At 36.3% G+C, this 23,352-nt stretch overlaps 4 protein-coding genes across 5 annotated transcripts; all 4 read right to left on the reverse strand.

The window, feature by feature from the left end:
* Positions 1-230: 230 nt before the first annotated feature.
* On the reverse strand, positions 231-5,066 carry LOC110784401 (deoxyribodipyrimidine photo-lyase). Its single transcript, XM_021988855.2, has 9 exons — positions 4,016-5,066; positions 3,120-3,460; positions 2,457-2,697; positions 2,167-2,324; positions 2,051-2,087; positions 1,845-1,903; positions 1,010-1,091; positions 852-923; positions 231-738 (listed from the first exon to the last, which is right to left on the reverse strand). The coding sequence occupies exons 1-9, from the start codon at positions 4,322-4,324 to the stop codon at positions 562-564; spliced, it is 1,476 nt and encodes a 491-aa protein (XP_021844547.1). The 5' UTR covers positions 4,325-5,066; the 3' UTR covers positions 231-561.
* A 973-nt stretch (positions 5,067-6,039) lies between these two features.
* On the reverse strand, positions 6,040-10,321 carry LOC110784400 (uncharacterized protein At4g22758). Of its 2 annotated transcripts, none has more exons than XM_056831431.1 (3): positions 9,630-10,321; positions 7,948-8,152; positions 6,040-6,300 (listed from the first exon to the last, which is right to left on the reverse strand). In XM_056831431.1, exons 1-3 carry the CDS (start codon positions 9,948-9,950, stop codon positions 6,272-6,274), a joined length of 555 nt encoding a protein of 184 aa, XP_056687409.1. In that variant the 5' UTR covers positions 9,951-10,321; the 3' UTR covers positions 6,040-6,271. The 2 variants fall into 2 exon arrangements, with proteins under 2 accessions (XP_056687409.1, XP_021844546.2); XM_021988854.2 differs by lacking the exon at positions 6,040-6,300 and adding an exon at positions 7,148-7,800 and having other exon boundaries at positions 9,630-10,317.
* Positions 10,322-13,573: 3,252 nt separating this feature from the next.
* LOC110784398 (pentatricopeptide repeat-containing protein At4g22760) lies at positions 13,574-16,682 on the reverse strand. Its single transcript, XM_021988853.2, has 2 exons — positions 16,523-16,682; positions 13,574-15,789 (listed from the first exon to the last, which is right to left on the reverse strand). The coding sequence occupies exon 2, from the start codon at positions 15,570-15,572 to the stop codon at positions 13,851-13,853; it is 1,722 nt and encodes a 573-aa protein (XP_021844545.2). The 5' UTR covers positions 15,573-15,789; positions 16,523-16,682; the 3' UTR covers positions 13,574-13,850.
* Positions 16,683-17,966: 1,284 nt separating this feature from the next.
* LOC110784335 (uncharacterized) lies at positions 17,967-20,433 on the reverse strand. Its single transcript, XM_021988773.2, has 5 exons — positions 20,155-20,433; positions 19,945-20,048; positions 19,701-19,846; positions 19,499-19,580; positions 17,967-18,310 (listed from the first exon to the last, which is right to left on the reverse strand). The coding sequence occupies exons 1-5, from the start codon at positions 20,189-20,191 to the stop codon at positions 18,197-18,199; spliced, it is 483 nt and encodes a 160-aa protein (XP_021844465.2). The 5' UTR covers positions 20,192-20,433; the 3' UTR covers positions 17,967-18,196.
* Positions 20,434-23,352: the final 2,919 nt, after the last annotated feature.

Genomic DNA, 23,352 nt, shown 5'->3' on the forward strand with positions numbered 1-23,352 from the left:
CCCCGTAGTTGTTTTCAGGATTTTTGTTACTTCAACCTTTTGACATTGGATGTCTCGTGTAGTCATGTGGTGTGATATAGTAGTCGAAATCAACTAATCAAGTTCTAAATGTGATGCTACAATGCCAATAAACATTTAGATTTCTTCCACTGTGTTGAATACTAGCCCTCTTTTAAATGTGATGCTACAATGCCAAAGTTAAGTCAACCCTTAAACTGGGAATCTCCAGCAAGAAAAAACCTTTCTGGCCTTCATTTGCTAAACTTATCTTCCACATCCTTGATCTCGTCATCCACTTCTAACAAAGTACTCACTTTTTACAAATTGCTGTCAGTCAAAAATCACTACCAAGTACTAAAAAAAACTTTGTTACCATTAATGTGTGTACCCAGAAGCAGGAGGTATATTTTTTTTCCTCAGTTGCTCACTAAGAGAACAACTAAAAACTAGCTAGTGTTACTGCTAACTAGTCCACTACAATTAAGAAGATAAGCCACACCCTAATCCTTAATCGTGTCAGGTAATCATCCTCGCCCAAGTGCACAAACTCCACAAGCAGTCTCAGCAACGCGGTTCCTTCTTCTTCTCTGATGAGATGTCAGCCTCAGCCTTTCTTTTCTTGGTATCAACAACTAACTTCCTCACATACGCAATATACCCATCAACATTGAATTTTCTTTTGCAACCAGCATAATTCATGTAACGGATTTTACCAAATACAGGGCGTTCCCGCCACCCCTATAAAAAACCCATCCAAGTATAACTAGTTTCAGTGACAAAGCAGAAGATATTTCATACTTGGTATTAAAGAAAAGCAAAAATATGTGAGGGATGAATGTAAGAAGAGAAACCTGGTCATGCAGTCCACAAATAGACCACATGCATCCTACATATCCATTTGGGTCTCTACCATCCATCTCATACTGCATATACACCCAAATAAGGGACTGAGAACCGAGTTCCTGATACCGAAAAATCACTCATTTGACAGTGAATTGCAAAGAGTTACCTTGTCATTCAAGTAGATTGCTATTGCAAGGGCTTCTTCAGGACCGCTTGTCCACTCAAGAATCTTCTTTGCCCAGTACATACTGCATATCAATTCAGTCACATAGAATCAGTATACTAAGTGAAGTATGGTAAATCAAGGGGAAAAATACATAAATTTTCGGTGTATAACTGGATGAGCATCTAACATGACACAACTACTGACAACTGAAGAAAAAGAGAATAGCTGAACTTTTACTGAAATTTAGCTCCCAGATTTAAAACAGAGGCGATAACAACCAACGCACATTAACTTGGCCAAAATAAAACTTGTGTTGTTTCTATTTTAAACCATCATAATTAATTTCAGTCCCCTTACAATTTGACTACCCCCAGTTACCCCCATCCCTGAAACAGGTGGAACCCCCTATCTGAAAATTCTCCATTCAAATCACACTGGTGGCTTGTGTTTTATCATCTATCTTCCAATAACATATGCAGAACAAGATAGCCAAAATACCATACAATTCCAAAAAAAAGACTAAATATTGCATCATTCCTGATCAGGCGCAGGCGCATTCAGAAGCAACATAAAATCACAAGCCACAACATGTTTTCTCCTTAAAGCATACATATATCCAGCAAACAGAAGCATGAGAGTTCAATACAGCTACAAGGTAACTTAAAATGAAGTATGTGAAACATTCTTTGTTATTCAAACACTAAGATTTGCAAACTTGGAATGAATGGACAATTCAAGAAGAGAGGATAATTTTACAAAGCGTCAAAGTAGAAGGATGTGTATGAAATTATGAGTTGAACAAATACTTATGTTCTGCTAGTAAAGTGTTACTTACCGCATAAAACCATGCATCTTCCCGAAATGAACCATCTCCAATTGAGAAGCATTCCATAGCTGAAAAATAAAGCAATTAATGTGGTAAGTTAAAGTTTCAAAGTAAGCTAGCAAGTGCAGAAGGTACAGGTCCACATTATTTAGATGAACAACAAGGGAAAAATGGAACTCTTGCATAATTCTTCAGATAAATAACTGCCGGCTTACCGGATCAGCAGTTTGTGCCTTCTCCAGCTGCTCCCTCCTGCAGTGCTATCAGTCAATTAAAAACTGACTAAAGAAAACCAGCCATTACTAACAAAAAGCAGGTTTTCGTTACTTACGTGTACAAGTGTTCCCTTTTATCAGAAGCATGATCCATCAATGTCTTACGTGCCCACTCCCACGCCCCCATGAGTGAATCATAGTTAGGTTGATAATAGCAGAAGTTATCAGCAAGTTCTCTACGCACGATTAATTCTTCCGTAAATGCATCAACTGCCTTCAAAATCAGAAACAATAAAACTTAAGAAAACAGGAAAATATTAAGCCTTATCAAATATCCCCCATTTTTAACTGAAAAAAAGTTATTCATCTAAACACAACTATTGAACTGATGATTCATAGGACAAACCTCAGGAGCAACTTTCCGGACATTACGTGCCTCAAAGGCACAACGTTGAGCAGATATTTGGCCAAAATGCAAGTATGGAGAGAGACCAGATAAGGCTCCTGGTTTTAATGGGATATTCCTGTCAGTAGCATAGCTCTTCAACCTTTTTGTTAAAAACCCATTCTGGCTTCCCTTCAAAACTTCAAGTGCAGCAGTTTCACCAGGTTTACACCAATCAATTTCTGGCACTTCTGCTCCTTTTCTAATCAAGACAAGCAAGATGTTAGTTCCTAAACATACAGAACACAAACTTGCTGACAAAAATGTCAACAATAGAACAATAATACCTCAAAATCTTCCTAAAATACAATTCATGACATTACAAACACTATTTTTCCTGATTTTCACTTATTTTTCCTGAACTTGTCTTAACTGAACTTATTAGAACTTATTTTAGTTATAAATTATACTTGTTCAACCCTTATTTTTACTGAACTGAACTTGTCTGAACTTAACTGGACTTATTTTTCCTGAAATAAATGGAAATAAGGTGAAAATAATAGAGCTTAAGTTCATATTTTCGATCCCCCACCCCCCTCCAAACCCCCAGAAAGAAAAATGAAAGCTGGCAGTTTTATGGACGACAATTCAATTAATTTGCATCTAAAGCCAACAAAATCTTACTTGAGACGATCTTCAATGAGCTGATCCCATTGTATTACAGGAGATGAAGACTCCCAGCTACAGTTTGGAGGTTGAAGAATTGGATAATCAGTCAAATAAGTAGGAAGCAACTTATTAATTTTAGTCCTAATAGTCCTAGCACCGTACTCCAGCTTGCTCGATGCTTCCCAAACCGGAACCACATTGTGAGCATCAACTTCATGTATAGACACTGAATCACCCACTCTCTTACAAAGTTCTTCCTTGAACCCTCGAATTTCCCTCAAGGGTGTGAAGTCAGTAACCAGCAGAGAAGCCCCACATTCTACAAGAAATTTAGGTATAGTCTCTACAACTTCTCCCTGTATATGCAAGAAACAGATAAAATCAATTGTTTTGATGCACAATGAACCTAATAAAATTTGTATGTAGATTCTAGTCCAATATAGGCAGTTTTAAAAGCTACTTTACCCACTTATACAGAAATTCTAAGAAAAATGCTCATGGTTAAACTCATATTCTAAGTATATGCAAACAAGCTACTTACTTCTAGGGTTCTACCGAGTGTTACCTGATCCGCTACATAAGATAGGGCAAAGGAACACATTTTGGCTACCATGTTATGTTAAATTAAGCCCAAAAGTCACTAGCACGTATCAATTCACTTCTTTGGATCATAGTTTGTGGGGATTATCGAATTAGGTAACACACCCTAAATCTTTCTTAAGAAACCAATAATAGAATTGCTTCTATTTACCAAAAAAATCAAATGCTGGCGGACTAGATATTAGTTACACCAATGTACCAAATCACTAAATCAACAAATGTTGCCCCCTTTTACTTCTTTGTTCACGCAAATTCTATGTAAATGCAGGAAAAAGACAACCACAATAGAGGAGAGAGATAAAGGGGGTTACCTGGAAAAGGAAGAAAGGGATATGAAGGGAATTATGCAAAGAAGCTTGCAAAAGCTTCAACCCTCTTAACATAAACCCTAATTGTCTAGCATTTGCGCCCTTAAACCCATCAAATAAGTTGAATGCCACCGCAACCGGAGCATTCCTCTTGTTTGCTTCATCAACGGCGTGGATTAAGGCCCAATTGTCTCTCACCCTTTGATCCCTGAACATCCAGTAAACTACCGCCCCGTTCGGGTTCGACCCTGGTTTTAGAACCCGGATTCTTTCCGGTTGTACGGTGGTAGTCGGTACCGGTTTGGAGGTCATAACGGCGATCTTACGCCGGAGAATTGTGGGGTGGAGGGAGGAGGGAGAGAGAGGGTTGTTCTGTAAAATTGATGACAGTTGGGATGAGGGGAGACGAAATGGAGGGAAATTTTGGGGGGAATATTTGTGGGTTTGGAGTTATCTACGTGGACGTTGTTTTTCTTGACACGTTGTACTACTTACTATGAAGTATTCTCTCCGTATTTTAAAAAGATACGGAGTATACATTTTTCTTAAATTGCCGTATTTTAAAAAGCGATACACTTTCCTTTTTTGACATGTTTTGGTCTCCACTTCCATTATCATAATATTTCTCTCTTTCATATGGTCCCGGCACTTATTCACATCATCTTTCTAATATAATAATAATTCACCCACTACCTCACTTTCATGTTATTTTAATAAATTCAACTCACTCTCCTAAAACTACTTGATGGTCAAAGTGTATCTCTTTTTAAAATACGGATGAATTATATTTTAATCAATCACTTTAGAAGTTTCCTCTTTAATCTTCTTAGCAGCGTGTGTTTCCTCATATCGTTGCGTGATTTTTTTAAAAGTAAGATGAAGGGTTCTATCGGCTATTGTGAAAGACCATATTCGGGTTATTTGGTTTAACATTTTAGGAATAGAATGAGGGGAATAGTTAGGCCTGTTAATAAGTCTAGGCAGGCTCGGCTCTAGCTCGACACTCGTGTACTCAGGTTTGGTTAGAGCTTGACGAGCCTAGACATTGAGTTCGGCCAATAGCCTGGTTCGGGTCAGCTTTAGGCCGATCATTAAATGTTCGGTTAAGAAACTTGTTTGTCAAATTTTTCATGTTTTATATGTGAAAAATAAATTTCATTGAAAAGGGAAATGATGCAAACAAAATTATTTAGAAAACATACTAGCATTAAGAAAACTCTAAGCCTTCAATAATAGTTCGAGTGAGGTTGGTTAGGATATAGAGTGGAACTCGAACTCATATCCAACCTGCTCGAGCCGAACTTTGTATGAGTTGAGCATTGAGTAGTTGATGAGCAAGCTCGACTCGTTAACTCCTCTAGAAAAGTGTAGGGTGTGAGAATCTCCATCTAGCGGGGATAGAACCTCTAACTGGAGGTGGGAATATACTATCCTTTCCAATAGATCAAACTTAATTATATTATAAAAACTTATAAAATATTAATATGAAAATATATATTAAGATGAAACCAACAATATATTATATGCTAACACTTATTTTCATATGCTATAAATAAAATAAGGTCAAAGTAAATTATTTGAATAGTGCAAAAAACAAACCGTTGCGAGTATCCGGGGACAGAGGGAGTAACAACATAAAATACACATACATAAACTATGGTGTTTGGTCAAACTTCTAGAGTGGTGAGGATTGGTCTTGATATGTTCAATTGTCCAAATATATGAACTGGACTAACCAACCACAAGTACAACTATTGAATCACCTTTGCATTAAGCAACACCTTTATAAAGTGAGACTTGTTATTCATGTGTTCATAAAGATCTCAACAATTTGAGATAGGTTATTCATAAGATATCAGGTGTTGCGCGCACAAGGTGTACAATAAATTTATTGTACACCAAGATAACTTTTATTCATTTTTTTGTAACTTTAACTTACTTTTGATTAACTTTTATATTAGTAAAAAAAAAGTTGATAGATAAACATTTTAAAGGGTTAAATGATTAATTTTATGCATTATTAGTGATTTGAAGAAATAAGTTTTATTAAAATGAAAATTTTTTATCACTAAAAGTATATAACTTTTACATATATAAGCTTAACTTTGAAGTAGTTTGAGTTAACTTTTACTCCGGTGTACAATATTTATTGTACACCCATTGTAAATAAGAATTTGTGAAGATATCAACAATTTGAGATATGTCGAGGTTTGTTAGACATGTACATACATAAGTTCGTCTTGACATCCGAAAGTCCAGTCACATCAAACACAGGACGCGCCACCTACCTGAATGAAACAATAATCTCAATAAAGTACTGAATTACAAGGTAGCGGATAAAATGACCAAAATGAGCTGCATGCATGGATGTAATATATAGCTAGTTATGATTTAGTTTATTACGTAGTATACTACACACGAATTTTATTTCGGATGCATTATTGGAGGACCGACCTCCTTGAATAACTTTTGTAATTTCTGTTAACTTTTACACATTTAATTATTCCAAGCTTGCATGAAAAAGAAGTATTGAATTACTATTGGTGGTACCCAAACGATTCACAAAACAAATTACACAATTGTGTCTAGATAATCGACATAAGTAAATAGCTCAAGTTCCCATGAAGGGTCATCTACTCTCACATTTGATGTCTGCTGGCACTTCTTCACTAAATAAATAAATCTTGTGATAATGACTATTAATTGTGCTACTAATATTGTATTGAAAAAGTTTGTGGCATTTAAAACGTCATGGCTAAGAAAATGGATGAATAGAAGCAATGAAAATGATATCCTTTTCTTTGGCATTTGCTAATTAAATTCAACTTTGCCATCAGATTTTCTTGTTAATCCGTTGAAAGTACTTTGGCCGGTTGCATAGTGGACCATTTAACCATTTTTTTCTTTTCTTTTTTGGAATTTTCTACTCGTATGATGCAACATTTGAGCTCTGCTCTTTTGGGACTTTATTTTATTTCAGTTCAGCTCCATTCATTTCAGTTCAACACGTTATATACTTATACTCGTAAAGAAAATATAACAACTTAACACACAATTTTTCTAGGAGTTTTTTCTTTGAGTAGCATGTCATTTACTTATATTCAGCGAGAAAATATAACAACTTAAACTAGCCTGTAAGGAATGTAACTCATAGTCTGGAAGAACATAATATTTCTTGATTTATATACACCCAAAATTTGAAAAGGATATAACCAATTGAGGTTGGCATGAGTGTTTAAGAGCCTCTTGCTCCTCTTCATATTTCATGGTTTAGAACTTGAAGTCTAATAACATAGATCCCCCTACTCCCCTAGTATATGCAAATGTAAATGCAACGCAAACTTCATCTCCAACTTCTACAAATTATTTCATGATTCTTGTTTTCGCAGTTGCTCGTTTTTTTGTTTGTTTTGTTTTTGTTTTGTCTGCAGAAAACAGACGTTATAAATTCCCTACTAAAATCCGGGACAATCATATCGAAAGCATATCTTCACTGTACCCTGGCTCTAAACTTATAAGATTTTCATGATTTGTGCAAGGTTATTTAGCATCCAGGCAGCCTAATATCTTGAACAACCTCAACAATCTTCGCTCAAATTTGTTCATCTTTTGTGCAATAAAGGGAGGGAAATTAGCCCCTATAGTCGGCGGTCCTACTAGTTGTTTTGTTGGAGAAACATTAACCATAACATCATAATTAGTTGCAACTTCATGGCACTTGTTATCGTTCTTGCGTAGATAAAAGGTTCTGCTTCCTGCTTCCCCAATTGCATCTGATCTTTCCAAACCTATACATAATACATATATCATCCACCATATTACTTGACTGGTTAACCTAGACTGAGGGACTGTGTACAAATTACAATATGTCTCAGGTTCTTGAAAAAACAGGAGCCTAGCTAATTAATTAAGAAATGAAAGCTAAAGGAACTTACTTTGGAGGCTGAAGTAGGAAACATGCATATCAAAGGAAACAGAACCCTTATCAAGGCGAGGAGTTCGGCCTTCTTCGCCGTATTTTTGAACAACCAGCTTGATAGTTTCCTCCACACTTGTCCCCAATTTAACCAGGGTCCTTATCGGTCCTGGACTCCCTTCTACTGTCACTGTTATTAACACCTTTGCATCTTTCTCATACCCCTGTTTCATAATTCACAACACCACAAACTTCATAATTTATGAATTCCAAACAAAAAAAATATCTATGTATTTTCTAATTCCCTTTGACTATATATTGGTGTTACGTATGTACGGAGTATATTAATTTAATTTGTCACTTAATATATCAATGTACGTACAATTAAAATTAGTAAATGCATTACGGAGGATAATTTGTCAGTAATTTGTATTTTGATTGTTACTTCGTACGAAAATGATAAAGGTCGCAACATGCGACCTTTAAGCCGTGTCACAATTATGACATGGCATGTTTATATGTCAGGATTTAAATTGGAAATTAAAATATTTAACTTATATAACCTATTATACATGTTATAAAAAAAAGGTAGGAAAATCTTAATATTCTAATTTGTTTCCTTCTTCATATCGACTACCTTATTTACATATTTTCATAGTAGAAATATTGCATTGATAGTAAAAATATTATGAATACGTGGCACCTATATGTACCAATTATATTGCGACAATTAAATGTTGTCGCAACTTGCGACCTTTATCATCGTCCACCTATATGATTAGCAAGCATACGACTCATACTTTCAAGTGACTGATAAAATTAAGAATAATAGATCAGTACATGCAAGTTATGATGACTACGTAGTACGTTTACTTGTTGGGATATGGTGTGAGTCTTCGATCAAGCCTCATGGTAAAGAATATATGTACAGGAGGTTAAGTCCTCTGATACACAATCAAATCCAAAGTAAAGTAGATTCTTCAACGAAAACAAGGGCCAATCCTTCTTTACTAAGACAACATGCTTAGCATCAATAAAAGTTCAATGTGAAACCAAAACACGTAAAATCATGGGAAATCTCACAAAAATATTCTTTTAACATATGCTCACTAAAAGGTGTGGTTGCCAACTACTAGCAATTTTCTTTAAACATACGTGCTAAATTCTTGAGGTTGGTATTCAAATTAAGGATCCAGTCTCGTCCTATTACAAGTTAGTCAGCTAGCTATACAACTGATGGGTCTCGATCCTGTAACCTCCAAGCAACAAGCTGAGTTCCCCCAACAAATCCACCAACTTATGCTCATTGGGCCCGTCAATATAGTATATCAAATTTCATAAAAGAAAATTGGTAGGTTACAATCTTTTGCATATGATAGAGAATTTGAGCTAAAAACACACAATTTCAGATAGTGAAAAGTAAAAAACAAATTCATTACTTTTTTTTTATTTTGAGATCAAAGACCCTTTTGTCCTAAGAGATTCGTTGCTTAAACAACATTTTTTTTTCTTATCCAAATATTAGTATATTTTATAATTTTCCACAATAAATACTCCTGTATCTTAACAATTTAATTATTAAAATGCAATAACTCAGAAATTTAAAATTCTGTATTGAATTATGAATGCATGAATCATCATTCATCAACGATCTATTTTTTTTTTTGTCAGAAACAGAGAAAATAAGGCAGGTGTACATACCGCATTAATTCGACATGAAGGAGAGTCAACAACAAGCTCAGTAGTACCCGATAACACATCATCCAACGTATGAAACCGCATCAACCACCCACCTTCGCCGGAATCAAAACTCCGGCAACCACCAACAACACTATCTCCGTCGCCAGCTTCCCGAAAAATCATAGGCGATGAAAAACATTTACTCATGACTTTGATAGGCTTAGGTGACTGTTTTGGCTTCTTCGGCGACGATGATGACAGTAACTGGCGAGGGACACGAAGATCACGGCCCGATGACGGGCCACGGTGGCGGAGGTCGTTGGTGGTTATGTCGGGGGACATGTTGATGAAAGATAAGGAGATGATTTGACTTTAGAGTGCAGCTAGGAAAGGGGTTGAACTGTTGATGGGGTCAAATTTAAGTTTATGAGTTGAGATACTTCGAAAATGATTTTATGTTTCAAATTATAACTAATAAGGTGCGGGGGAAAGGGGATGAAAGGAGGAAAGAGGGAGGAAATTTCTGTTGAATTGACGGTTAGTTAGTTTTATTTGATGAGAAAATGGACAAAAGAAATTGTTAATGGTGTGGTCAGTGGTGTGTATTGCTTGATAAAGGGGGGAATGCTTCCACAGACAATAAAGTTAACTGTGTTGTTTTTAAGCTTTCCCTCATCAAGCATAAAAGGTCCTTACTTTACTTTGTTACGCTTCTGGACTTGTTCCTTTACTCAACTTATATAGAGGATAAGAAATTAATTAATATAATAATAATACAATAAAAGTATGTTGCCTCCTCCTGAATACCGTGTAATTTATATTCTGAAGTTGCATACGAACCGTTTTTTCCGTTTCTAAATAGTTGCATCATATTCCTTAATTGATGTACCTAAACTAGTGAGAAGCTTGAGTGTAGCCTTGTAGGATAAAAACTTAAGATTTGACGTTGGTTTCAAAAGAATAGTAAGGTTTCGTTCTATTCACATGATTTTCATTTATCTCAACTTAACAAGATATCAGCTAAGGATGCATTCTTTTCACCTTAAGCAAAATATGTTTTAGTGTAATAAGTTAAGGTGTATTGCAATCAAGTTAATAAATTTAATCAGGTCCAATAAGTTCTAATGAGATCATATAGCTCTATAAGTTTAATTTATGAAGCTTACTCTCTTGCAATTATATTTTATTAGGTCCAATAAACTTCAACTATGTCGCATTAAAGCAATCGGATCCTATCATGTTAAAAGTTCAAATAAGTTTAGATATCATCCAACATAGTGAACACACGAGACAAAAAAATTGGAGGAAACATATCAGATTTATTCAAGTGTTGTACATGGATTTGGTGCAGTTTTCTAGGAGAGAAAGGTTGCTTTAGGGAGCAAATTAGTTGATGAAACAAAACACAGAAACACAAACTTTGCAAATCGTAAAACCACCTGCGTTCTTTTGGGATCATAATTTATTCCTTCAAGTCCAAAGATTTGGGTTCTCCAACAAATTGTCCCCAGATTTTAGTTACAATTTGCGACTAATATACATTTGTGTCTTGATTATTTCTTGTTCCTTCACGGGAATTCATCCCTTAAGTTGCGGTATTCATACTTACTCTTAATATTGATTTGTCTAAATTACTCATTCTTTTATCTAAACTATTATCCGTGGAGTATGCAACACTTTCAACGATATGATGATGACGGATCATGGATGTAATCTCTTGTTTTACATTTAGAAAATAAGGTGATGGATCATTTTCAATAACTCTCACAAACTTGTAAAATCTTTGCTATGCATTTATTCTCACCTTCAAACTTGTAAAATCTTTGCTATGCATTTATGCATTTAAATTTGAGGAAAGGCTTGTGGTATGGACCGAGTAGTCTACTTTTTCTTTTTTTGAAAGATAAGGAGAATATACTTAGGAGCCTCCCCGCACGAGAGTCACTCCTGAGTAGTCATTACAAATAATGGAAGATAAACGAGGACTAGCTTTAGGATCTAAATACATTTTTCCTACAATGATGTGACCAACATTTGCTATCCAATCTGCTGCTGAGTTGGCTTCTCTGAAGACATGATTAATTTCCCAAGTGTCGAAGAAGGCGAGGAGATTCTTAATGTCCTGAATGATGTTATGAATTTTCCACGGAGGAGTGTACTTTCCTTTAATAGAATTGATGACAAGAAGATTATCACCTTCGATCTGAATGTGAGAAATGTTGAGACGACGAGCTTCTTGGAGACCCTTGTGGAGGGCGATAGCTTCAGCCATGAACGCCTGAGTGTGACCAAGATTGAAGGTACAAGCCGAGATCGGGTTGCCTGCACGGTTGCGGATGATAATTCCTATTGCTGCTGAAGTAGTTTTACTGGAGCCGTCAAAATTGAGTTTAAAGTAACCTGATGGAGGAGGGTGCCAGCGAACCAAAATAGGGGGGGAAGGAGGAGAGGGACAAGTGGAGGGATGAGGGGTGAAAGGGGTGCCCTTGAGCTGGTGATGATCTAGAAGGAGACGAGATTGCCATTCGTGATAAGCCGATACTTATTTGAGAAATAACCTTTTAGTATAATGTGGTTGAGTAGTTGAGTAGATTGTAACCTTTCGTATAATGTAGTTGAGTAACATTTTATCTAGGTGAGCAAAAAGTTCCGGGTAAACGAATCATAACCGAAATTGGATCCGATGGTTCCAATGTTTGGGTAAAACGATTGACCAATCAAAATTCATAACTTCAATAAGTAAAAGAACATGATGAATGCATGTATCCAAATTGTACTCACTGCTAAAGCCCAAATCAATATTAAATGGCCTAAAAACACTATGAGTAATAAATCAATTATTAAAAGCACAAAAACAAATCGGCCCAATTATTTTTGATGACTTGTATTTTTAAAATAAAATAAATATATGACTAAGTACCCGGAAACAGAACCGGAACCTAGCGGTGTCGGTTCATAAGTTACGTTTCTGTTTCCTAAAAAATTGATAAGTACCAAACACCGCACAGCTCCAGGCCCTAACTTCACCTTTGAGATCATGTAATCTAACGGGCAGACTAAGTTATGTGTTTCACCAAAATCGTAGTAGGCTCTAAGATGTGTTGTAGGAAGCCAATAAAAGTCGGATAGTGGGTGGTGGTCAATTGGGTAGGTGGCGGCACGTGGTATGGGTGGGGTGGTTCAGTGGTGGTTGGATCTTTGGGGGGTCAAAAAGAGGAGAGAAAATGATGGAAGGGCAAAAGCGTAAACGGAAATTTTAGTAAATAATAACACTCTAACTTCGGTGTTGTTCTCTCACCTGATCTGATTTTTCTAGTTTCTGATCTGGTCCGGTCCGGTCTTGGCTGATTTTTCTCGTATATCATAAGCAATAAGAATAAGGTGAAGAGAGAAAAACCTAGGTTGATTTATAAATTCCTACCATCCAAACCCGCATTCCCCAACCTTGAAGAGAATCAAGATGTGGACATTTGAAGTGGTCTTATGAGTCATGCACATAGGCCAAAAGGCAAGTCTCACTCAAAGCGTATCGTAGTAAGCAACAGTTAAACATCTGCATGACTGCACAGCGGTGAGAGGGGCAAATTTATCCATGTGTATGATTCCAACAACACTTCATACCAAACACATAAATTGGTTACCACAAATTATTTATATAACATTTCACAACAAAAACTGTGATGTGAGCAATCTATAAGATGTATTTTTGGCCACTCATTTCCAACGTATTTTAATGAAGAATGTACCAGGACACCAAAATCTGTGGCCATCTGTGAAACCTAAATCCTGCTTCTATTAAACAAAAGACTCCGCCAATTTTTTATTCAATTAGGTACTGATCACAATCTAATGACGGAAACCTACGAATCACTAAGGTTATAAAGAATAAAAGACTAATGAATTTGACCGATTATGAAACAAATGAATGTGCTGTCATTTCTGCATAATAGTTTTCTGAGAGTAACTGATGAAACAAATCAATATTCATGAAGATAAAAGGGGAAAAAGAGTTCGACCATTTGTAAGTCTAATTAAGGTTCTATCCTAAAACAGAAATCCATGTTAATAGAGACATACAGTATGCTAGTGGTTACTGAAATCAAGCCTCTGAAACTGTACATTTAGATGTTACATACCTGAAGAATACTCCCTTGTCAAGCAAAAACTGCATAAGAATGTTCCTTGCTGCAAATGTTTAGATGCCAACTCCATGTTTGACGATCTCTATTCTTCTATGCGAATTTATACCCAACTAGAACCAGGAATCCGTGCTGATCCCACACGGTTCAATTTCTTCTTCATTTTATTAACATCGTCCCACCTATCATTCGACGCATAAATATTGGCAAGAAGCGAGGAATAGCCAGCTTTATCATTTTCTAAGTTGAAGCAGTGTTGTGCTGCAATTTCTGCAAGCTCAACATTGTTGTGTAATCTGCACGCAAGAAGCAGCGCACCCCAAACTCCAGAATGAGGTAGAATTGGCATGCTCTTAATCAGTTCATATGCTTCTTCTACTCTTCCAGCCCTTCCCAGAAGGTCAACCATGATTCCATAATGATCAGCAGAAGGCATCACCCCGAACTTACTCATCAAATTAAAGCACCGATAGCCTTCTTCAACGAGACCAGCATGGTTATAGGCAGTCAAAATCCCAGTAAATGTGACCAAATTTGGGGAAATATTGACATCTAACATCTCTTCAAATAACTTGATAGCATCATGAGACTTGCCGTTTATCCCACATCCTACTATCATAGCAGTATAACTAACTAGATCTTTCTTAGCTAGGCCATGGAACAACTCGTAAGCTTTGTCAATACTTCCACACTTGGCATACAAGTCTAATAGTGCTGTAGCCAAATGATCGTCCACTTCAATGCCAAGTCTTCTCATATACGACTCTATCCAAGAGCCGCGATCCAAATCTCCTAACTGAGAACAAGCGGATAAAACACTAGCCAAAGTCATTTTGTCAGGTTGATCAATCAACTTTCTCTCTAGAATGTCATTGAACAACTGAATTGCTTCCTTTGGTCGGCTATTTTGAGCATAGCAAGCAATCATTGCATTGAATAACCGCACGTCTTTCTTTGGCATATCGATAAAAAGGTTCTGAGCAGCATCAACATCCCCACATTTTGAGTAACCGGAAATTATACTTATCCAAGAAATGCTGTTTCTCTGAGGCATGGCATCAAAAAATCTCCGTGCCATGTCTATCTTTCCACATTCCACGTACCCACTTACCATGGCATTCCAAGAGGCTAAATTTTTATCAGGCATCTGCTGGAATAAGAAATATGCCTTATCCATATCTCCCGATCTTGCATAGCCAGAAAGCATCGAGTTCCAAGAAACAATATCTTTGAACGGCATCTGGTCAAGCAGCTGTTTTGCCATTGACAAATCTTTATATTTCAAATAACCTGCCAACAGCGAATTCCAAGAAACCACATTCTTTTGGTCTATCTCATCAAAGACCTTCTTTGCAGCCTTCATATCACCCAGTTTAGAATAAAAATCCAGAAGAGCTGTTTGCACATAGACACTTTTAAGGATTTCATATTTGTGGACCTGTGCATGAATGGATACGCCTCCAATCTTAAAAGGGATACGAGCACATGATCTCAAAGAAGACGAGAGAGAAAATGTGCTCGGATGAATTCCCAGCCTTTGCATTTGAACGTGAAGAGAAAATGCCTCTTTGAATTGTCCATGTTGAGCCAAGGAACGTATAACACAAGACCAAGAAAAGCAGTCCGGATGTTGAAGGTATCGCAGGATAGTTTGAACATAGCGAACATCAGCTGGAGTAAAACTGCGGAGAGATGCAGCTAGTTGGCAAACCAATTCAGCCTCAACGTCACCAAGACTGTTAACAACAAGCTGAGCATGGATTTGTTTAGCGTGGTTTACTGTTAAACACTTGCTCAATATTGTACTCACTTGTGATAGAGGCATACAGGCAATAGTACCCGGAAACTACAATTTTCTCTATAGAGAATCCAACCTCTGAATTTACATTTTCGAAAATCTAGGACAATCCCGGTTCCATGCCACCATCATGCTCACACTTCTCACATAACAAAAGAAGCTTTAGCAGTTCTGCATTCTGTTAAATTCCTCTATCTGGTGACATTAAGACAATTGAAAGATCCACAAACTGCAATAAGACATGCTGTAGAAATGAAGGCAGAGAAATTAGAAAGCGAGTTAGCATCCTCGTCCCAGAAATTTATACTTGTATTGGACAAGTGGTACAACTTAAGGTTTTTCGAGCAGTCAAAGTAGCACAACAGGTGTATGAGAAACCCATGTCCTCGCCAACAAAAAAATACAGTGCATTTGCAGATATTTCATCAAAAATAACTTTTAAGTTCTCCTAATCATTATATAAACAAACAGCCTAAAAAACTGCCTAAAAGAGCCTTGAAAACAAATCCAGTGTCAAATCTCCATGTCTCATCCCATATTCCCACTAGTATAAATTCGAATTACGATAATCAAAATTCATTTGCCAACAAAATCTCTTCTAGGTAACCACATATCAAAATTATCTAAAAAGCCAAATTCAGAACCAAAAAGATGTTAAACTAGGTTTCCCAAAACAGAAATTGGAAGCTGAAATTCACAAAAACCTTGAATTTAACAAACAAAACGTGTAATCATCTCACAAACACACAATTTGCAATTTGATAATTCAACAGAAGGGTAAACTTGTATTCGTAGTTCCGTCTGAAGTCACAAAATCGCATTTACCAATTCCGAAAGCATTTTTCTCAAAATACTTAACCAGAAACCGATAATCCATAAACATGAAGAAACAAAATCATCCAAATTTTAATTTTTAGTAACTGAGCATCACAAACTGTTCATCCAAATTCAACGAATCAACGAAAAAGAGAAAATACCAGAGTATTAGCAAGGTGTAAGTCTGAGATGGCAGTTGACGGAGGTTGGAGCGGCCGACGACAACATTTGGGCATGACTTTTGACGCTGATCCGCAATCAATTGATCTTTGGTAAAGTACTTACTGGGCCGTCAAGAAAACGGGCCGTGGTCCATCATTCAGCATGCCAAAAAACGTACTTTAACATAAGTGGATATGCATATGCTAATGATTTATCTGGTGACTCAGTTTTGGGTTTTTTTTTTTTTTTTTGGTTAGCACCTGGTTCACCCTTAGGGTTAATTCGGATTCGGGGCGAGTTTTAGATGGATAAGTTTTAGTCCCTTCTCAATTGTTGTTACGGGGATCGAACACGGGTTCTCCCTATCAATTCCAACCTCAATCAACAAACAATTGGCCGACTCAGTTTTGGTTGGTTGGTTGTACTATTCCATTGACTCTCCCCCAATGAATTTGTGTATAAATCCATGGACTACTGAAATTAATTTATAAAGAAAAATTAATGTTATTTCAACTAGATACGATTTAGGTCGGGTCTATTTGTCTCTAGTCGATTCCGGGTCGATTTTATTTTGGCCATCTAGTTTCGGGTTTGACTTGGTTTTATTCCTGTTTGGATAATTCTCAATCCATCCAGCTTCGGTATATGTTAGGGGCGGTTTATTCAGGTAAGATTTGTACCACTGTATATTTCCGCTCATTTGGAGATTTTGTAATTAGCAAGATATGTCAAATGAGCTAGAGAATACCCATGGCTGCACTTCAAATACTATAGGAATATAGGCTACATAAAAAAAAAATCAAAAACTTATACGGACGAACTAAAAGATTTGAAGTTGATGAGGTTGAGATTCTTGATTATGTTTAATTTTAGGATATTAATTTTGAAAAAATTCTGGATTTTTAAAAAAGAATTTTATTATGTTCACCTTATTGCCCTTATTTCATAAACAATGAGTTAAAGATAAAGTAGTTAAGTTTAGCTAAGTAAAAATGAGGCGAATATACACACACAAACGAACCTTACAGTGTCTAGAGATGAAGAATAAGAGTGGATGTTGTTCTCCTTCTATTCCTTTTTTTTATATTATATAATGCAAATGTGACAGGATTATGTTGGGGATATCTCCAGTCTCATACACTCTACTTGTTCTTTTGAATCAAAATCATCTTGACAATTAATAGAAGTTTGAGGGTACGAGTCGATGATGGCCAGGGGAAGTGTTGATGGGGTTTGACCCTGGCATCCTGTGACCTCTAAGTGATAAGGTGAGTTCCCCACCAACTTGTGTTGGATACCAACGAAAATGTTTAGCTATTTGCCATTCAATGGTAAAGCAATTTTATGCTCAATACGTATATACTTTAATGGTAGGAAATACGAGGTAGAAGTATGTTATCCGGAGTAGATTGGAATAGGCTAGAAGACAAAGACATATGCCAATAGTGATCAAACCAAATTGCTTTATAAATGGCAAATCAAAACGATGACAGACAAGATCGAACTTCAGCATACTTTTACCAAAGCCCTTTGTCCTAGTTGACTAGTCTACAATGTACATTGATCTTAAATCTATCAAGTTGAGCCTCACGAAGATGAAATTCTGTTGACGCTACTGGTAAAATCAGTGTTGTCTGTCAGAAAAGCTAGAGCCGAAACCAAATCAGGTTGCATCATGCAGGTTTTTGCAGAAGTAGTGCCAACACATAAGAAAGTGCAGCATCAATTGAAGACAAGGCAACAATCAGCCCGGCAACAAGTACAAGGGTGAGGGTGGCAGTTCGCAGCTGCAACCAAAAACAAAACGAGATTAGATTAAAACTCCCCTAATGAAACGCATGCTTTTGACACAAACAAGCAATCAAGCATCTTAATTCTTGATCAATACATCAGGTACCAAATGTTAGGTTAGGCTAGGTTAGATTTCGGACTTTTTATATGCACCACTTTACTGCTTTCTATGGCACAATGTTCAAACAAGGCCTAGGCATTAGACTTACAGGTTCTTGATAGGCAATCTAGGGTCCCTTTGTTCAGTCAAAGTCATACAATAATGCTTTCTAACAACAGAAAGGAGTTAAAACATCATAGAAAATAACCCAAGTAATTTTGCAAGCATGTCCAGGCACAAAGCCATTATTGGGAGAGAAGAGAAGAAAAAAGAAAATACTCAAGACTGTTGTGTATAATTATGCATCTCTGTAACCAAACAACGACATTACTATACCAATGTCGACATATTCCGAACACACCAAGTTGATACAATTAAATTGAAATCATGCTCTTCGAGAAGGGCTTGGTTTGGAATAAGGAAATGAAATATAATCAACAAGGCACTTACAGTGCTGCTCTTAGACTCACGAGTCTAAGGCAATATGATGAGATGATGTCCCGTAGATCTCAAACAAACTACATTGTTTCCATGGGAATTACACTAAAAGTACCAATGAGATATATAGCAAAAATTTGTAGGTTTGTACCCAAGAAAAACCAAGTTAATAGAGCTCCCAAGTTTGCATTCCAAGTCTTTTGTCAACATATTTCAAGAACATATTCAAACAAATTTTACAACAAGTTCAACCCCAGCAAGGTCTAATCATTCCACTGCAGCATCAAATTGCGGTATGCTCTGTATATAACAAAATTACACAGAAAATTTGCCAAAGGTTTTGAGAGATACGATGTCCTGGAAACTCCAACATCTATGGACTTTCATGTACGAGTACTAAGAGACTAGACTATGTTAAAATAGAAGTATTATACTATTATGCATCTTGTTGGCATATTGAGCTGATAATTTACATATTCTGAATTTCTGATTCAATTACTTCTGTTTGAAGTTAAATAACATAGGCAATTATACTACCACAATTCAGACAAGTATCTGTTTAATATGAACAAGGCCTAAACTATTCTACAGAAGCAAATAAAATGCAATAAACAAAAATGTATCCAACATTAGGCAAGGATTGTACCGTATCCTTAAAACTCGGCCATTCTATGTACTTCAGCTGCCCAGGTTGATGAACAAGGAACGCAACCAATGATTTCAAACCCCTGAGAAGAATATGGCACAACAAACAACTCAGTACAATTACAGGCTACTAGTACTACTTATCTCAAGTCTCAACCCCAGTATGAAACCAGAATCCACACAATTGTGTCTAATCCTAATACCTGATTGTTTCTTTAGAGAAATGTAGCCAAAATGGGTCATCATCACACTCATCATCAAACTTTAAACCATACTTTCCTCCCCTAGACATCGAAAACCGAGGTCGAACCTGCTTCTTGTGAGAATAATGGATCTCTGCCCTTAAATCCTAGCAATATATAAAGATAGGCAACTTAAAAAATCCATACAAAACACTAATATGCTTAGAGAAATCATAATCAATAGAATAATTAGACAAATAATTACCCATTTTGGTACAAATTTACAAGTAACCAAGCCCCCAGTGTTGGCTTCAATCGACATTCGATTTCGAAATGAAAGCATTGGATTGCCATTATTATAACCCAAAACTACATTAAATAGAAAGCACAATGAGAATTTTTTCAATGTCTTCCATACAACTATTCAAAAAAATTCAGCAAAACCAGTGATTTTTAGAATATATGAGGTTGGTACCTGAAGAATTTGACAACATCCCAGAAAAAGTAGCCATTTCTATCAGCAACAAGCCAAAACAATTGAAATTCCCTGGAAATAGCAAGAACAAACTGTTAATCGTTACTAATTGAAAACCTAATTTAGGTTAATAAAAGTATAATCATATTCAATTTCCGAATTTAGGGCTTCGGGTGAGTGGCGGTGATGGCGGGGGTAGGGTGAGTCTGGGTCGTTATGGTTATGGTTGTGGTTGGAGTTAACTGAGTGAAAGAGTGAGGGGGGAGGGCCGCGGGGGGAGGGAGGGGATGTGATGTAAGGGTAGAAATGGTAATTTGTTACTCAAATATTTCCTCCGTATTTTTAATTTTACTATTCCCTCCGTTCAAGACCTGACCAAATGGCGGGCTGGGCCGAGGGATTAAATCAGCCCGTTGTGTCAGGTCGGATTAAGATTTGGGCCAAAAAATTGTGCACGGCCCGCTAATTTGGACTCAAAATACCGGACTTTTCGGGACGGGACAATTTTATAACTAAAAAGTGTAGTTTTATGTTGCCCAAACCGCTAAAAAAAAAATATATCAAACTTTCAGGTCGGGCCGGGGCCGAAAAACGGGTCGGAAAATTCTTCCCAAACCCACAAAAAATCAGTCCAGGGGTCGGGCCTAACCGGTGGGTCAGGCTCGTGTTGATCAGGTTTACTCCTTTCCTTATTACTCCAAGTGTTTATTTGGTGAAGAATACAGCATTAAGAAATGTGAAAAGTGTGAAAGAAAAAATGATTGAGATAGTGTTTTATGGGGAATGGAATAAAGTACTCCCTCCGTTCTTGAATATTAACCCCTCTTTCTTAATTGAGTTGTTCTTTTTTATTATTTTCTTTTGGAATCTATACTTAATTGTCTAATATTTATCTCCTTCACACCCTTAAAAATATTTCAAATGCTCATTCAGTCATTTGTTTACTCTCAAGTAAACTTTAATCATCATTAGACCCTCTAATTATTTCTCTCTCCTACCCACATGAGTTATATTCTATTGGAATTCATGTGACAATTGTACTTTTGTTGGATTGTCTTAGATTTCAAAAATGACTAATATTCAAGAAAGGAGGGAGTAGATGATTATTTATTGATGAGTTAAGCTAAACAATAGGGACTCGCCTTTCACATTTTTCACCCTTTATGACCTATAACTTTTTTTTCACTCTTTAAAACCTTGAACTAACTTTCCGGCAACTGAACTCGAGGCTACTTACCGTTAACCACAACAAACATATTTATACATATATAAAATGAGTTAAACTAATGTTTGGGGGTCTAATTCACACTTTTCACCTTTTAGGACATACACTTTTTTTCACACTTAGAGACCTCAAACACAAATTGGGGTGAGTTAACCATAATCTAACCCACTATTAACCCGCTATTTGTACTTTATCATTGTTCACACATTTTTTTTGACCATCTATTTTGTTGTTATACGTAAACAAAAAGTATAACCATGTTAGATCTTATTAGATCCGTCTCGATTTGAATATTCAAAATATTAAATTTTTTCAAGAAATGTTTGATTGAAAGTCATGTTATTTTACTACATTTTCGTTTCTCTTTACTTGCAACACTTTGTTTTTCACGTTTGTCAATGCATAACTTGATCAATTAATATATATAGTCATAAGTAAATATTATAAGAAAATAATGTTAAATCTTATAACAAATTGTCCGCATAAAAATAAAACAAAATTAACAGTATAGAGTACTAAGAGCATAAATTGTAGCTAACTCTTAGAGAAACAATAGTGGGAGACTCTTAGGTGTCTCTTAAGGAGAGAGAAAAATTAAGAGCTACTCCATCCGTCTCTTTTTGTTCTTTACGTTTTCCTTTTTGAGTATTTCAAAATGTTTTTTACATTTCCTTTTATATTATCACATAAATGACTTAGTATTCTATCAAAATTTGTGTCAAATTATTATTTTAACCAATTAAATTCACTGGGACATTTAATCTCTCACATTTTTCCATTAGGACATTCATTGGGACATTAAAATATTCTCAATTCCCAATATCAGAATTTTGATAGAAGTGAAAACATTATAAATAAACGTAATTTATCTTATTTAAATAAAAAAAAATTGAGGAATCTCGATGCAAATTAATTAATAGTTAAAACGCGTGAAAAATACCAAGTAAAGAACAAAAAGAGACGGAGGGAGTACCTCTTATGTAAGAAATGAGAGACTCTTAATTAGAGTGTGTAAGAGAAAATTCTAAAATAAGAGCTAGCTCCAACAAATAAAAGCTAGTGTCATGTTAACATTTTTTGCTTGAAAATAAAATAAAATAAGAGGGTAAGAAAGAATAAGAGTTAGTGGTAAGAATTAGTGCATTTCCACAATTTTTGGGAGAGACCCTTATTTGGAGTTAAAGCTTATGTGGACATAGGAAAGAGATTAAGTGTCACGGTCCGAGTGTTTTGACACCGGATCGTGCGGCGCGCTCTTGCCTATGGGGCGGCAAGGGCGCAAGCCTTGTGCGGAAAGTGAATCTCAAGGCTCGGGGCACGAGCGGGTGTCTGCTTTAGAATGGGCACTCTTGCCTATTGGCGACAAAAGCGAGGGTCGATGGTCGAACGGGGCGCTTGTGTGCACACAGCAGGCACAAGCGGGACCGTCGACGAGAGTGTATCTGTTTTGAGGGAGACTTTGTTGGGTCTTAGAAAGCTTAAAAGCATGCGACAGCACAATATCTATAAAGGCTAGCAACAACACATGAATTAAGCAAAGGCAATTTCTGATGAAAGGTATTGGTTCATACCCCTCATAGAGGTTTATTTTGAATTAGCTAAAACTTGCAAGTAAAGGTTGGAATTACAGTAACATAATAATTCTCGCTAAAGCCTAGAAAACTATTAGAAAGATCCTAGAAAGCAATAGAAAGGAGAAATACAAGTAAATGAAGGTTGGATTCTAACACTAAGAGTCAGCAAAATAAAAGTCTCCCCGTATTGATGCTCTTAAATAGGACTAACAGTATACACTTATACACACTCTATAGATCGTGTGTAGTTAAACTTTCCTCCAATTACCAATTAAATTTTCGTCTAGTGGTTAAACCGAAGTCTTACCCATGTGGCTGGCTCGCAAAAAAAAATAATCTTTAACTTATTAGTTACACCCTTACACCGTTAGTCCGTTACACGTAATAAGCTCTTGAACA

Source organism: Spinacia oleracea, chromosome 6 (assembly GCF_020520425.1).
Source record: "Spinacia oleracea cultivar Varoflay chromosome 6, BTI_SOV_V1, whole genome shotgun sequence".
Classification (NCBI taxonomy): domain Eukaryota; kingdom Viridiplantae; phylum Streptophyta; class Magnoliopsida; order Caryophyllales; family Amaranthaceae; genus Spinacia; species Spinacia oleracea.

What these genes read in the sequence shown, in the direction of transcription:
- LOC110784400 (XM_021988854.2), bottom strand. Translation starts at nt 9,950, where the DNA reads ATGTCCCCCGACATAACCACCAACGACCTCCGCCACCGTGGCCCGTCA. An exon ending in CTTCATGTCGAATTAATGCG is followed by an intron (nt 8,153 to 9,629) that starts GTATGTACACCT and finishes ATTATGAAACAG; the next exon opens with GGGTATGAGAAAGATGCAAA. An exon ending in TTCCTACTTCAGCCTCCAAA is followed by an intron (nt 7,801 to 7,947) that starts GTAAGTTCCTTT and finishes TATTATGTATAG; the next exon opens with GTTTGGAAAGATCAGATGCA.
- LOC110784398 (XM_021988853.2), bottom strand. Translation starts at nt 15,572, where the DNA reads ATGCCTCTATCACAAGTGAGTACAATATTGAGCAAGTGTTTAACAGTA.
- LOC110784401 (XM_021988855.2), bottom strand. Translation starts at nt 4,324, where the DNA reads ATGACCTCCAAACCGGTACCGACTACCACCGTACAACCGGAAAGAATC. An exon ending in AGGCACAAACTGCTGATCCG is followed by an intron (nt 1,904 to 2,050) that starts GTAAGCCGGCAG and finishes TTTATTTTTCAG; the next exon opens with CTATGGAATGCTTCTCAATT. An exon ending in CAATCTACTTGAATGACAAG is followed by an intron (nt 924 to 1,009) that starts GTAACTCTTTGC and finishes GTGTATATGCAG; the next exon opens with TATGAGATGGATGGTAGAGA.
- LOC110784335 (XM_021988773.2), bottom strand. Translation starts at nt 20,191, where the DNA reads ATGGCTACTTTTTCTGGGATGTTGTCAAATTCTTCAG. An exon ending in TTCTCTAAAGAAACAATCAG is followed by an intron (nt 19,581 to 19,700) that starts GTATTAGGATTA and finishes TATTCTTCTCAG; the next exon opens with GGGTTTGAAATCATTGGTTG. An exon ending in GGCCGAGTTTTAAGGATACG is followed by an intron (nt 18,311 to 19,498) that starts GTACAATCCTTG and finishes TTTTGGTTGCAG; the next exon opens with CTGCGAACTGCCACCCTCAC.